Raw genomic sequence first — 13,620 nt, 5'->3', positions numbered from 1 at the left:
GAAGGGAAATAAAGATTGACTGACAGTCAAGAATCACCTAATTGAGTGATGAACAATCTGTTCATGGGATGTGGGCGTTGCTGGCTAGGCCAGCATTTATTACCCATCCCTAATTGCCCTTGAGATGGTGGTGCTGAGTTCTTTAGTGGCTTGTGAGGCCAGGTCAGAGGGCAGGTAAGAGTCAACCACATTGCTGTGGGTCTGGAGTCACATGTAGGCCAGACCGGGTAAGGACAGCAGATTTCCTTCCCTAAAGGGCATTAGTGAACCTGATGGGTTTTAATGACAATCCAGTAGTTTCAATGCTCACTGAGACTAGCTTTTTTATTTCAGATTTATTTAATTAATTCAATTCACAGATCCAGGCCTTTGGATTACTCGTCCAGTAACTTTACATTGATACTCCCATTCTCACACTTCTAACCTTGGTTTTCCTTTGTCTAGCAAGTTCTATGTTCCTAAGGGAAAAGATGCAGCTGTTCTGAGTGATTTCAATTTACCAGGAATAAATTGGGAAATCAATAAAGGATGAAAAGGGAGGGAAAAATGACCTTTGAACCAATATTAGATTGTAACATGGAACAATTGATCAATGTGAGCAGGGGTGCTATTGGGCCAGGAGAGTGCAGAGAAAATCAGCGGCCAATGAACACCGTTTTCTAAAGGTTCAGGTGAGGCTAATTGTGGAATAGAGACTGAGCAGAATTGAAGCATTCAACACTTGAAAGACAGATTTTGAGATGATCAGAGCGGAGCACAGGAAACAGTTGCAATAAAGAAATAAGAAATTTCCAAATGGATATGGATAGATTAGGTGAATGGGCCAAAATTTGGTAGATGGAGTTTAATGTGGGTAAGTGTGAGGTTATCCATTTTGGTCGGAAGAATAGAAAGGCAAATTATTATCTAAATGGAGAGAAACTTCAGAGTGCTTCGGTGCAGAGGGATCTGGGTGTCCTCGTGCATGAATTGCAGAAAACTAGTATGCAGGTACGGCAGGTAATAAGGAAGACAAATGGAATTTTGGCATTTATTGCTAAAGGAATAGAATATAAAAGTAGGGAAGTGTTGCTGCAATTGTACAAGGTATTAGTGAGACCGCACCTGAAGTATTGCGTACAGTTTTGGTCCCCTTACTTGAGGAGGGATGTAGTTGCATTGGAGGCAGTTCAGAGGAGGTTCACTAGATTGATTCCAGATATGAGGGTTTGTCTTATGAAGAGAGATTGAGCAGCTTAGGCCTTTACTCTCTCGAGTTTAGAAGAATAAGAGGAGATCTAATTGAGGTATATAAGATGATTAAGGGGATTGACAAAGTAGACATAGAGAGGATGTTTCCTCTGGTGGGGCAATCTAGAATGAGAGGTCATAGTTTCAGGATAAGGGGTAGCAGATTTAAAACTGAGATGAGGAGAAATTACTTCTCTCAAAGGGTTGAGTCTGTGGAATTCACTACCCCAGAGTGAGTGCCAGGACATTGAGTAAATTTAAGGAGGAGATAGACAGATTTTTAATTAGGAAAGAGTTGAAGGTTTATGGAGAACGGGAAGGAAAGTGGAGTTGAGGCTGAGATGAGATCAGCCATGATCGTATTGAATGGCGGAGCAGGCTTGAGGGGCTGAATTGCCTACTCCTGCTCCTAGTTCTTATGACCATATGCCCTTATGCAGCAAGAAATTGCCCCGAGGCTATAAAACTATTAAACAACAGAGTGAAACAGAAATAAAAACAAGGTAGAGGAGCTTGATAAACTGGATGGAGAGCACAAATAGAGAATTAAGGTTAGGAAACTGGGAATGATCAAATAAACAAATTCCCTGCCTGGAGGAATGACAGTTAATGATGATACTAGGGAAAGAATTTGACAAAGACATTATATGAAGTGACGAAGCAGACCATGGGTTGGGGAAGAGGATATTGGTGATGTCAGTTATTTAGCCTCTCTTCTCTCTGGGAGAAAGCTCATGTTATGAATTATTATTGCGAGTCTTCTGTCCTTCTCCAGCAATATCAGCGATTCCTCTCACTGCTTCAGTGACAGACACTGTTCGAACGGCTGGCTTGACCGTGCTGGTGATAATATTGACCATGAGCAAGAGGATCACAGAGCAGCCTGATCCTGTCCACACCTAGCATGGTGTCACACACACCCTCTCACACACACACTCAAACACACACACACACACACACACACACACACACACACACACACACACACACACAGTCTCACACAGTCACACACACACACTCACACTCTCTCACACACACAGTCTCACACACTCACACAGTCACACACACACACTCACACACACATAGTCTCACACACACACACTCACACACACACACACTCTCACACACACACTCACACTCTCACACACTCACTCACTCACACACACACACACATACTCACACTCACACACACTCATACTCACTCTCACACACACTCTCACACACACACACACTCTCACACAAACACACTCTCACACACACACGCACACACACACACTCTCACATACACACTCTCACACACACACACTCACACTCATGCACACACACACTCACACACTCTCACACTCTCACACTCTCACACTCTCACACTCACACACATTCTCACACACACACACACACTCTCACACTCACTCACACTCACACACACTCATACTCACACTCACACACACTCTCACACACACACACACTCTCACAACTACACACTCTCACACACACACATACACGCTCTCACACACACTCTCACACACACACACTCTCACACACACACACACACACTCACACACACTCTCACACACACACTCTCACACACACACACACACACAGTCTCTCACACACACACTCACACACTCACTCACACTCACACACACGCTCACACTCACACACACACACTCACACTCACACACACTCTCACACACACTCTCACACACTCACTCACACACTCACACTCACACACACACACTCTCACACACACACTCTCACACACACACTCACACACACACGCTAACACACACACACTCTCACACACACACTCTCACACACACACACACACTCACACTCTCACACACACACTCTCACACTCACACACTTACTCACACTCACACACACACTCACACACACTCACACTCTCACACTCACACACACACTCACACACACACGCTCACACACACACACACACACTCACACTCTCACGCTCACACTCACACACACAGTCACACTCACACACACTCTCACACACACACTCTCACACTCACACACTTACTCACACTCACACACACTTACTCACACACTCACACTCACACTCACACACACACTCTCACACTCTCACACACACACTCACACACACACTCACACTGTCACACACATGCTCACACACTCACACTCACTCACACACACGCACTCACACTCACTCTCACACACTCACTCACACACACACACTCTCACACACACTCTCACACTCACACTCACACACACGCACACACACACTCTCACATACACACTCACACACACACTCACACCTTCACACACCCACCCTCACATACACCCTCACACACACACACACACTCACACTCACACATCCTCACACACACGCTCACACCCTCACACACACACAGCCTCTCTCTCACACACTCAGACAAAGATTTTCCGGAGGTGATGTATAGAGACTGGCAAGAGGAGATTTGCCTGACGGTTCGAATGGAGAAAGCTGAGAGAATGTGTCTGTCGGCTCCGTATCAGTGGAAACTGGCAACTGCTACAGAGGATTGTACTGTAACTGAGATATGTAAATCAGCCAAGGATAGCGGAGAGAGAATGTGTGTGAGGGAGTGAGTGGGTGTGTGTGTGTGTGTGTGAGTGATTGTGTGAGTGATTGTGTGAGTGATTGTGTGAGGGAGTGAGAGTGTGTGAGTGTGAGTCAGTGTCTATATATGTGTGTAAGGGAGACGGGTGTATGTGTGTGTGGGGAAGGGTGGGATCACTTTGTGACTTTTTAAAAAAACAATAAACTATAACAGAATTTACATTTTTCTTAAGTTCTGAAATGTGCCTCCTTTGCCATCATTTAACCCACTGCAAGCCTACACCCCCTCCAAATATTTCCAGCATCCAAATCTAGAGGTGAGGGCTGAGTGGGACAGTGAGGAGAGTATTGAAGGTACTCACGACAAGATGCCAAATATGATGAGTGTGACAGTCAGACAGACAATGGAGAGCGAGCAGCCAACGTATGTGATGGCAGAGAGCGCCACCTTGTGTACCTGCTCCAGCTGTTCAGAACGACAGAGAAAAAAAAGACAATTTTTTATTCAGAAAGAAAATAGCAAATCTACATCAGCGGTTTCTATCACTGGACTAAATGATGGCAACTTCCTTATCATTGATGAGGGTTTTATTTTAAACCAGCATTTCTCTCAGTAATCACAGAGTCTGAGTGTTTTCCTCGGTGCCTCAGCCAATATTTATCTCTCAATCCATATCACTGAAAAAAACAGGTTATTTGGTCATTATCCCTTTGCTGTTTGTGGGATCTTGCTGTGCGCAAATTGGTTGCCGCGTTTCCTACATCACAACAGCGACTACACTTCAAAAATGCTTCATTGCCTGCAAAGTACTTTGGGATGGCCTGAGGTTGTGAAAGGTGCTATAGAATTGTAAGTTCTTTCTTTTCTTTAGAACACCTGCAAATCCTGAGTCGAGACCCCAAATTCACTCCACAAATTCGCTGTTAATGGGCGGCACATCTGTTCTGACGACAGTGTTAACAATGCTCTCCTTGCACCCAAGACTTTCTGTGGTGACCAAGAATTGGGCCACTGGGTAGCTTTGTATTTATTCACTGAAGGCTCCTCATAAACCCTTGGCTTTGAAACACTACATGAATTGTACGTCAGTAACATCCGTGTCAATTCTTTGAACCCATTATTGTTTATCGTGACCTACACCAGCTCTCCAAGGGCTGTAAAGACAATAGACAAAAGCACCTACTTGGTGTAATGAGTTAGAGTTTTAAGGTGTTGTCTATTGCAACAATCTCTATCCAGCATTCCACCTTCCACCAGCCACAAACTTGACTTCATCCAACTCTCAGAAACCCATGTCCTAACTCGCACCAAGTCCCGTTCACCCATCACCCCTGTGCTCGCTGAGCTACACTGGCTCCCAGTCTGACAACACCTCAATTTTAAAATTCTCATCCTTGTTTTCAAATCCCTACAGGGCCTTGGTGAGACCACACCTGGTGTATTGTGCACAGTTTTGGTCTTCTTACCTAAGGAAGGATATACTTGCCATAAGGTTCACCAGACTGATCGCTGGGATGAGTGGGCTGTCCTATGAGGAGAGATTGAGGAGGTAGACTATATTCTCTGGAGTTTAGAGGAATGAGAGGTGATCTCATTGAAATGTATAAAATTCTTACAAGCTTGATAGGGTAGATGCTTCTTTTAAGATACTCCTTCAAGCCTACCTCCTTGACCAAGCTTTTGGCCACCTGTCCCAATATTTCCTTATGTGGCTCAGTGTTAAATTTTGTCTGATAAACATTTAAGTCTGCAGTTGCATGGTGACTTTAGTGTTACTCTAATGTGTTTTCCCAAGGACTGCAGTGGTTCAAGAAGACCACCTTCTCAAGGGCAATTAGGGATGGGCAATAAATACAGGCCTAGCCAGCGACCCTCAAATCCCAGCAACGAGTTATAAAAAACTTGACATGGGGTGCTACAGTTATAAAATCATAAGAAATAGGAGCAGGAGTAGGCCATTCAGCCCCTCGAGCCTGCTCTGCTATTCAATGAGATCATGTCTGATCTTCTACCTCAACTCCACATTCTTGCCTTGTCCCCAAATCTGTTGATTCCCATAGTGTTCAAAAATCTATCGATCTCAGTCTTGAATATACTCAATGACTGAGGATCCACAACTCTCTGGGGTAGAGAATTCCAGATTGACCACCCTCTGAGTGAAGAAATTCCTCCTCATCTCAACCCAAAATGGCAGCAAGACTTCTGTACTCTTATACTCCAACATCTGTGAAATAAAGGTTATAGTATAAACAGAGCCCAAATCCAGAGTCAGAGTCCAACCTGATTCCAGAGTGAAGCCAAGAGAGTAACTCCCAGGAAGAGTGAGATTGGGTTTTAATCCTGGATTTACATCACACAAGTGTACTGTCAGTTCAAAGTGCTTTGCATCAGGGTTGCCAACCCTCCAGGATTACTCTGGTGTCTCCAGAGATTAACGATTAATCACTTACTCCAACACGAAAAAAGTGTTTTTATTGAGTTTTATCCAAACACTTTTATTAGTTATAAATATACGGGAGATGGGGGAGGAAAGGCTGTTTGACTGGGCAGGGTGAGAGGTCATGTGACAAAACATCCAACCGGCGTTGGCAAGTCCTATTTCGTATTGATACTGAACTGGTGATAGAATGTGTAATCAGGGACTGTGATATACTGAGGAAAGGTGCAGAGTCTGACCAAGTCGCACATTGATTTTTGTTTCCAATCACAGGGTCCAATTGATGAATTCCTGTTAATCTGCACACAGTTTACCAAACCATATATTTATTGGTTCGGGATATTGTTTGAGGCTTTTTGAAGGCTTGTTTATGGATTCTGTGTTTTTCCCAATACATGGTCTTATCATCTGTTGAAATCATGCAATTCTAACAAGCACTCATTAACGTTAATACACTTTGATTATTTCTGACACACCTCGCTGTTAACAGCAGTGTAATAATATTAGAGCCAAGCCATTGAGGAATGAAATCAGGAAGCACCTTTTCACACAAAGGGTAGTGGAAATCTGGAACTCTCTCCCCCAAAGGCTGTGAATGCTGGGGCTAATTGGAAATGTCAAGGCTGAGGTTGATGGATTTTTGTTGGAGAAGAGTTTTAAGCAATATGGAGCAAAGATGGGAATTGTAGCTAAGGTTCACACCAGCCATGATCTGATAGATTCAACGAATTGAATGGCCTGCTCCTGCTCCTAATGCTCCTACACAGGAGTGTTATGCAATGTGCCCTCCCTGCCCTAATAAAAAACTGGGATAAATTCTCCACTTGCACTGGCTCTGAAGTGTGTAAATGTAACATTCGCACCTCACAAGTGCCAGGCAATGACCATCTCCAACAAGAGAGAATCTAACCATTGCCCCATGACATTTAACGGCATTACCATCACAGAATCCCTCCCCATCAATACCCTTGGGGTTACCATTGACCAGAAGCTTAACTGGGCCAGCCATATAAAGACTGTGGCTACAAGAGCAGGTCAGAGGCTGGGAATTCTACAGCAAGTAACTCCCCAAAGCCTGTCCACAATCTACAAGGCACATCTACAGGAGTGTGATGGAATACTCTCCACTTGCCTGGATGAGTGTAGCTCCAACAACACTCAAGAAGCTCAACACCGCCCAGGACAAAGCAGCCCACTTGATCGGCACCCCATCCACCACCTTAAACATTCACTCCCTCCACCACTGCCGCACAGTGGCTGCAGTGTGTCCCATCTACAAAATACACTGCAGCTACTCACCACACCTCCTTCAACAGCACCTTCCAAACTCGCGGCCTCTACCACCTAGAAGGGCAAGGGCGGCGGATGCATGGGAACACCACCAGCTGCAATTTCCCCTCCAAGTCACACACCATCCTGATTTGGAATTATATCGCCGTTCCTTCACTGTCGCTGGGTCAAACTCCTGGAACTCCCTTCCTAACAGCACTATGGGTGTTCCTACCTCACATGGACTGCAGCGGTTCAAGAAGGCAGCTCACCACCACCTTCTCAAGGGCAATTAGGGATGGGCAATAAATGCTGGCCTGGCCAGTGACACCCACATCCCAAGAACGAATAAAACAAAATTGTTGAAATGACACATACTACCCAAAATTTATTACTGACGGAAAATTATGGGTTGTGCATGCACTATTATGTGATAAATACTCCCCAAAGTGTGAGGCTCCATTGCAGGAGAGAGCAGGTGGAGAATTGACATGAGCAGACTGTGTGGTTTCTCTGAGTCCATTGCAGGAGGTTGGCTGTGATATTCAATTGTTTTTTTTTATATGAACGACTTGCAACGCACTTGGGGATTGAGTTTTCGCTCATTTATGCATGTTATATCATCTCAACAGGGCAGAATTGACCAAACCAGCACAAACGATTGGAGAATTTTAGACAGAGTTGAGTCACGCCCAAAACCACTGTGTGCACGCTTTTCGCGATCTGGGTTAAGGTTGAATTTTGTCTGAAACAGATCCCGTCCACAAAACCAGCCACCACTGTGTAAATTGTGAGATTCCGCTGGTTCAGAATCAAATTACACTCATTTGCTTAAGTGCACAGGCACCCGTGGGCATGGTTTAAAAGACTTTTAATTTCAAAAAAATAATTAATTTACGAAGAAACTGACAAGTGCATACCAATTAAACTATTAAATGGTTCAGTATAATTTTTTTTTAATGACATTTGCAGTGATTTTAAATCAGTTGACTCACAGATAGAAGACTGGACTCCCTGATTAAAAAAGCTTATTTTTGGTGAGAAACCCATTTCCAACTGTACTAATAAAACTGCGACGCTCTTAAATACATCAAGGAATACTTTTTAATAGAATGAAATAATTGCCTTCTAGTGCACTAGCCCATTCTGCAAGTTCATGGAAGTTTTTTTTTATTTGTGATTAAGCAAATGTATTTTAGCAGACCTAACCAGCAGAATTTCAAGTGCCTTTTGGGTGCTGCACCCAAAGCAGAATCTCCACCTCTTAGAATGTAGAAAACCTCAATATTCAAGCACAGCCGAAGAGAACTGATTGGTACCATTTCAACAAAGTGAGATCACATGAAAATCTGCCGCCTATTCAGAGTGCACTGCCAGCAACAACAACACATGAAACCAGATTGTGTCTTCCCAGTGGTCTGCAATCTGCTTTTCATTAGAAGGCTGAGGGTAAATATATTAAATTAATGTCGAATGTATAGCTCATACAAAACCAGAGTTTGAAGCGTATTTGTGATCTCAGATTACCACTGTGAAATATTTTATCGCAGCTATGGAAACTGATACCTGATTCCACAATTATTTGCGCTGACTACAAGGAACTGAAAGTGCAAAGATCACTTCAGCTATCCAAAGGATAGTTTCTCATCCAGAATTCCACTGCCCTTACCTTAACTTGCACCAAGTCTCATTCACTCAGTACCTCACTGTTACTCGCTGACATTTCGCCTCCCAGTTAAGCAAAGCTTTGATTTTAAAATTCTCATCCACGTGTTCAAATCCCTCCATGGCCTCACCCCTCCCTATCTCTGTAATCTCATCCAGCCCCTACAACCCTCCGAGATCTCTGTGCTCCTCCAATTCCGGCCTCTTGTGGATCCTGATTTTAATCGCTCCACCATTGGCGGCCGTGCCTTCAGCTGCCTGGGGCCCTAAGCTCTGGAATTCCCTCCCTAAACCTCTCCGCCCCTCTCTCCCTCCTCCTTTAAGATGTTCCTTAAAATTTACCTCTTTGACCAAACTTTTGGTCACCTGCCCTAATATTTCCTTATGTGACTCCATGTTAAATCTTGATTAATAATTGCTTCTGTGATGTGCCTTGGGAAGTTTTACTCTGTTAAAGCTGCTTTATAAAGAGAATTTGTAGTTGAGGCTAATTTCAACATTTCCTGGGTCCGGTTTAGAAAATGTTGGAGACTGGGGAAAGCACCAGAGTTAAAAGACCAGCAATGTCATCAATTCAGAAAAGCCCAGTGTTCATAGTGAATCCTCATATATCCCTTCCTCGCTCGCTCACTCTCCCTCTCACTCTGATTCCCTCACTCTGACTCCCTCTCTTGCTTGCACACTCCCTCCTTCTCACTCTCTCTCTCCCACCTTCCCGCTCCCCCTCCCTCTCTCTCCTTCTCCCCCTCTCTCTCCCACGTTCTCTCACTCTCTTGCTCTCACACTCTCCTTCACTATCTTGTTTGATGAAAAAGCCTCTGCCAGTTTTTCCTTTGTCTCGGGGTGGGGCGATGTCACATTCTGTTTTCCGTGCGGTGACATTCTACACAATGCGTCTCAACGAATTGTAAATCACACTGAGATTGAAAATGATGTCTATTTACATGAGGATATTTGACAAGAACCTTTTTTAATCATTGTAAAAGCATAGAATGTTCAGCACATAAAAAGGCCAATCAGCCCAACAAGTCGACACAGTATTTTTCTCCACTCACTAACCAGTCTAATCCCATTCACCCCCTCAACATCCTACCCTTTAACACCCCACACAGTCTAGTCCCACTCACGTCCCATACCCTTTAACATTCCCCCCAGTCTAATCCCAAATATTTAAGTCTCTGGAGTGAAAGTTGAACTTACAACATTCTGACTCAGAGATGAGCCACAGCTAACTCCACTCTCCTACCCACTTCCCCATACCCTTTCAATATTTCTCTTTTTCAAGCAATGATCAAATTCCCTTTATAAAGGAATTGATTAAGGTCCGTGCTTCAACAACTGCATGTAAAGAAACCGTTTTTAATCTGCCCCTTTAAATGTTCTGCAATTATTGTAAACATGTTCTCTCATTACTCTTTAAAACAAGTCCTAGATTTCAGAATACATTGAGAATGAGCTCAGCTCCTGGAATCAGTCTCTCTAGCCGGAACTCTGATCCACTTCTCCGATCAAGTGAAACAATCCGTAATTTCTAAACTCTCTCCATAACTGGAACCACTCAACTCAGGAAACATCAGATGAATTCATGCACCATCTTTTCCCAGTGCTTTTTTCTTCTTGCTTGAAATGGGTGCGCTGCATCGATTTTAGTTATGATAATACTTAGAAACAATTAATCATTCACCTTGGTGAATATGTAAGTTACACCAACAACAGCTTGCATTTATGTAGCACCTTGAACATAAGTAAACCTCCCAAGACACTTGACAGGAGAGTTATCAAGTTTGACATTGAACCACATAAGGTGACCAAAAGCTTGGTTAAAGAGGCAAATTTTAAGGAGGATCTTAAAGGAGGAGAGAGAGGTGGAGAGGTTTAGGGAGGGAATTCCGGAACTTGGGGCCCAGGCAGTTGACGGCACGGCTGCCAGTGATGGAGAGATGAAAATCAGGGAGTGCTCATGAGGCCAGAATTAGAGGAGCACAGAGATCTCAGAGGGTTGTTGGGCCGGAGGAGATTACAAGCTATTTTAATGGGAATATAAATATAACTTATTTTATAGCAATAAAACTGTCAAAGCATTGCAAGCTGTTCCATTTAAAGGGGCAGTGCTCTCTTGAAAAACTGCAACCCCACAAATCAGTGGAATCCAATCTATTTTAAGAACTGGATCTTCCAACATGTGTTGCAGAGTTTGTTCTCATACCTAATATATTGAAAAGTACAGCAGATAGGGTTAGCTCACACTGAACAATCTTGCTGCCAAGAAGTGGAATTACAGCCTTGCCAAATACAGTGTCCTGGGACCAATATTTATCACACAACCAATATCAGTAAAAAAAAAGATTTGGCCTTTTATCACACTGCTGCCTGTGGGATCTTGCTGTGCACAAATTGGCTGCCCCGTTTCCAACATTACAACAGTGACTACACTTCAAAAGTACTTCATGCGCTGTAAAGGGCTTTGGGGAATTCTGAGGTGGTGAAATATGCTATAGAAATGCAAGTTCTTTCTTCTCGCCTGGCCCTGCTGCTCCCTCATGTGACACCAAGGGTGGGATTGCCTGCCTGACATTGTTTAAATGGTGTGTGTAGAGAGGTTAGTGAAAAGACAGCGAGGGTCATGTTGCCATGATCTTAACCTCCACTGCATGTTCTGTTTTTGTCAAACACAGGAGGCTGGGAATGATTCTTTAAGCAGTGTGTTATTTAGGAGACCAGCAGGGGTCAGTGATTGGTCACAATATAAACAAGGGCCACTGCCTCTTTGCTTTTACATCATACAATATAAAGGACACAACCAATCACTGATGGCCTCAAGGTTTCTGCTTTTCATTACTGGCCTCACTCAGTTGCTGTTACCAGTTAACTAGCTCATCCATTCTTCCTCTGTGTTAACTAAAGTCACTATGGCACAGAAGGAGGCCATCCAGATCATTGGGTCCATGCCAGTCTCTGCAGTCCCACTCCCCCGCTCTATCCCCATAGCCCTGCAAGCTTATTTCCCTCGAGTGTCCATTCAATTTCCTTCAGAAACCACTTCTGCCTCCGTGGAGGCAGAGTTCCAGGTCATTACCACTGGCTGTTTAATAATGTTCATCCTCACGTTCCCCCTGCATCTCTTGCCCAAAACCTTCAATCTGTGTCCCCTAGTCCTTGTACCATCAGTTCATAGGAACAGCTTTTCCTTGCGTAACTTATCTAAATCTGTCAGTATCTTGTACACCTATATCAAATCTCCCCTATTAAATCATGCACATCAGTGATCCCAGCACTCATCCACGTGGAGCACTACTTCCCACCTTTTGCCAATCCAAGTAACTGTCTTTAACTCCTACTCTCTGCTTTGTAATCAGCTTCCAATCCGTTTTGCTGCTTGTCCCGACTCCAAATGTTCTGACCTGAGTCATGAGTCTGCAATGCGGTACATCATTGAAGGCCTTATGAAAATCCAAATATATTGCATCTACTGCATCACCCTTGTCTACTCTTTCTGTTTCTGTTAATTCTTCAAAGAATTCAAGAAGTTTGGACAAGCATTATTTTTTTTTTATTTAGAGATACAGCACTGAAACAGGCCCTTCGGCCCACCGAGTCTGTGCCAACCAACAGCCACCCATTTATACTAACCCTACAGTAATCCCATATTCCCTATCACCTCCTTACACTAGGGGCAATTTACAACGTCCAATTTACCTATCACCTGCAAGTCTTTGGACGTGGGAGGAAACCGGAGCACCCGGAGGAAACCCACGCAGACACAGGGAGAACTTACAAACTCCGCACAGGCAGTACCCAGAATCGAACCCAGGTCCCTGGAGCTGTGAGGCTGCAGTGCTAACCACTGCACCACTGTGCCACCCTACTGAAATCCATGCTGACTACTCTTTATTTGCAAACTGTTTCTAGATGTTTCTCTGTACATTTTTACTCTATTCCCTCTTCTAATTAATTTCTTTTCTAATTTCTTTGCAATCCATCCAGACCAGGCGTTTTATTCGCTCTCTGATTGATTATAGAATCTTACAGCACAGAGGGAGTCCATTCAGTCCATTGAGCCTATGCTAGCTCTTTGAAAGAGCTGTCCAATTAGGTTCCACTCCCCTGCTCTTCCCCCACAGCCCTGTAAATGTTTTCCGTTTCAAGTATTTCTCCAATTCCCTTTTGAAAGTAACTATTGAATCTGCTTCCACCGCCCTTTCAGGCAGCGCGTTCCAGATCACAACAACTCACTGTGTAAAATAAAACTTCTCATCTCCCTCTCTGGTTCTTTTGTCCATTATCTTGAATCAATATCTTCTTGTTACCGGCCCTCCTGCCAGTGGAAACAGTTTCTCCTTATTTATTCTATCAAAACCCTTCATAATTTTGAACATATCTAAATTTTCCTTTAACCTTCTCTGTTCTAACAAGAACAATCCCAGTTTCTCCACATAACCG

General features: G+C 43.8%; 1 protein-coding gene across 4 annotated transcripts in view; it reads right to left on the bottom strand.

Annotated features, from left to right (window-relative positions):
• adgrd1 (adhesion G protein-coupled receptor D1) overlaps nt 1-13,620 on the bottom strand; it is a 249,766-nt gene that overhangs the window by 115,975 nt on the left and 120,171 nt on the right. For 3 of the 4 annotated variants that reach the window (XM_068054587.1, XM_068054586.1, XM_068054588.1), the window contains one exon: nt 4,171-4,274. The exons of the other annotated variant lie outside the window; for it this stretch is intronic. In XM_068054587.1, coding sequence (XP_067910688.1) covers nt 4,171-4,274 — 104 coding nt within the window. The remainder of the gene's footprint in view (nt 1-4,170; nt 4,275-13,620) is intronic. 4 annotated transcript variants of the gene reach the window in all.

This window comes from Heterodontus francisci, chromosome 23 (assembly GCF_036365525.1).
Source record: "Heterodontus francisci isolate sHetFra1 chromosome 23, sHetFra1.hap1, whole genome shotgun sequence".
NCBI classification, from domain to species: Eukaryota; Metazoa; Chordata; class Chondrichthyes; order Heterodontiformes; family Heterodontidae; genus Heterodontus; species Heterodontus francisci.
The sequence above is the reverse complement of the archived record's forward strand: the minus strand, read 5'-3'. Positions and strand labels throughout refer to the sequence as shown.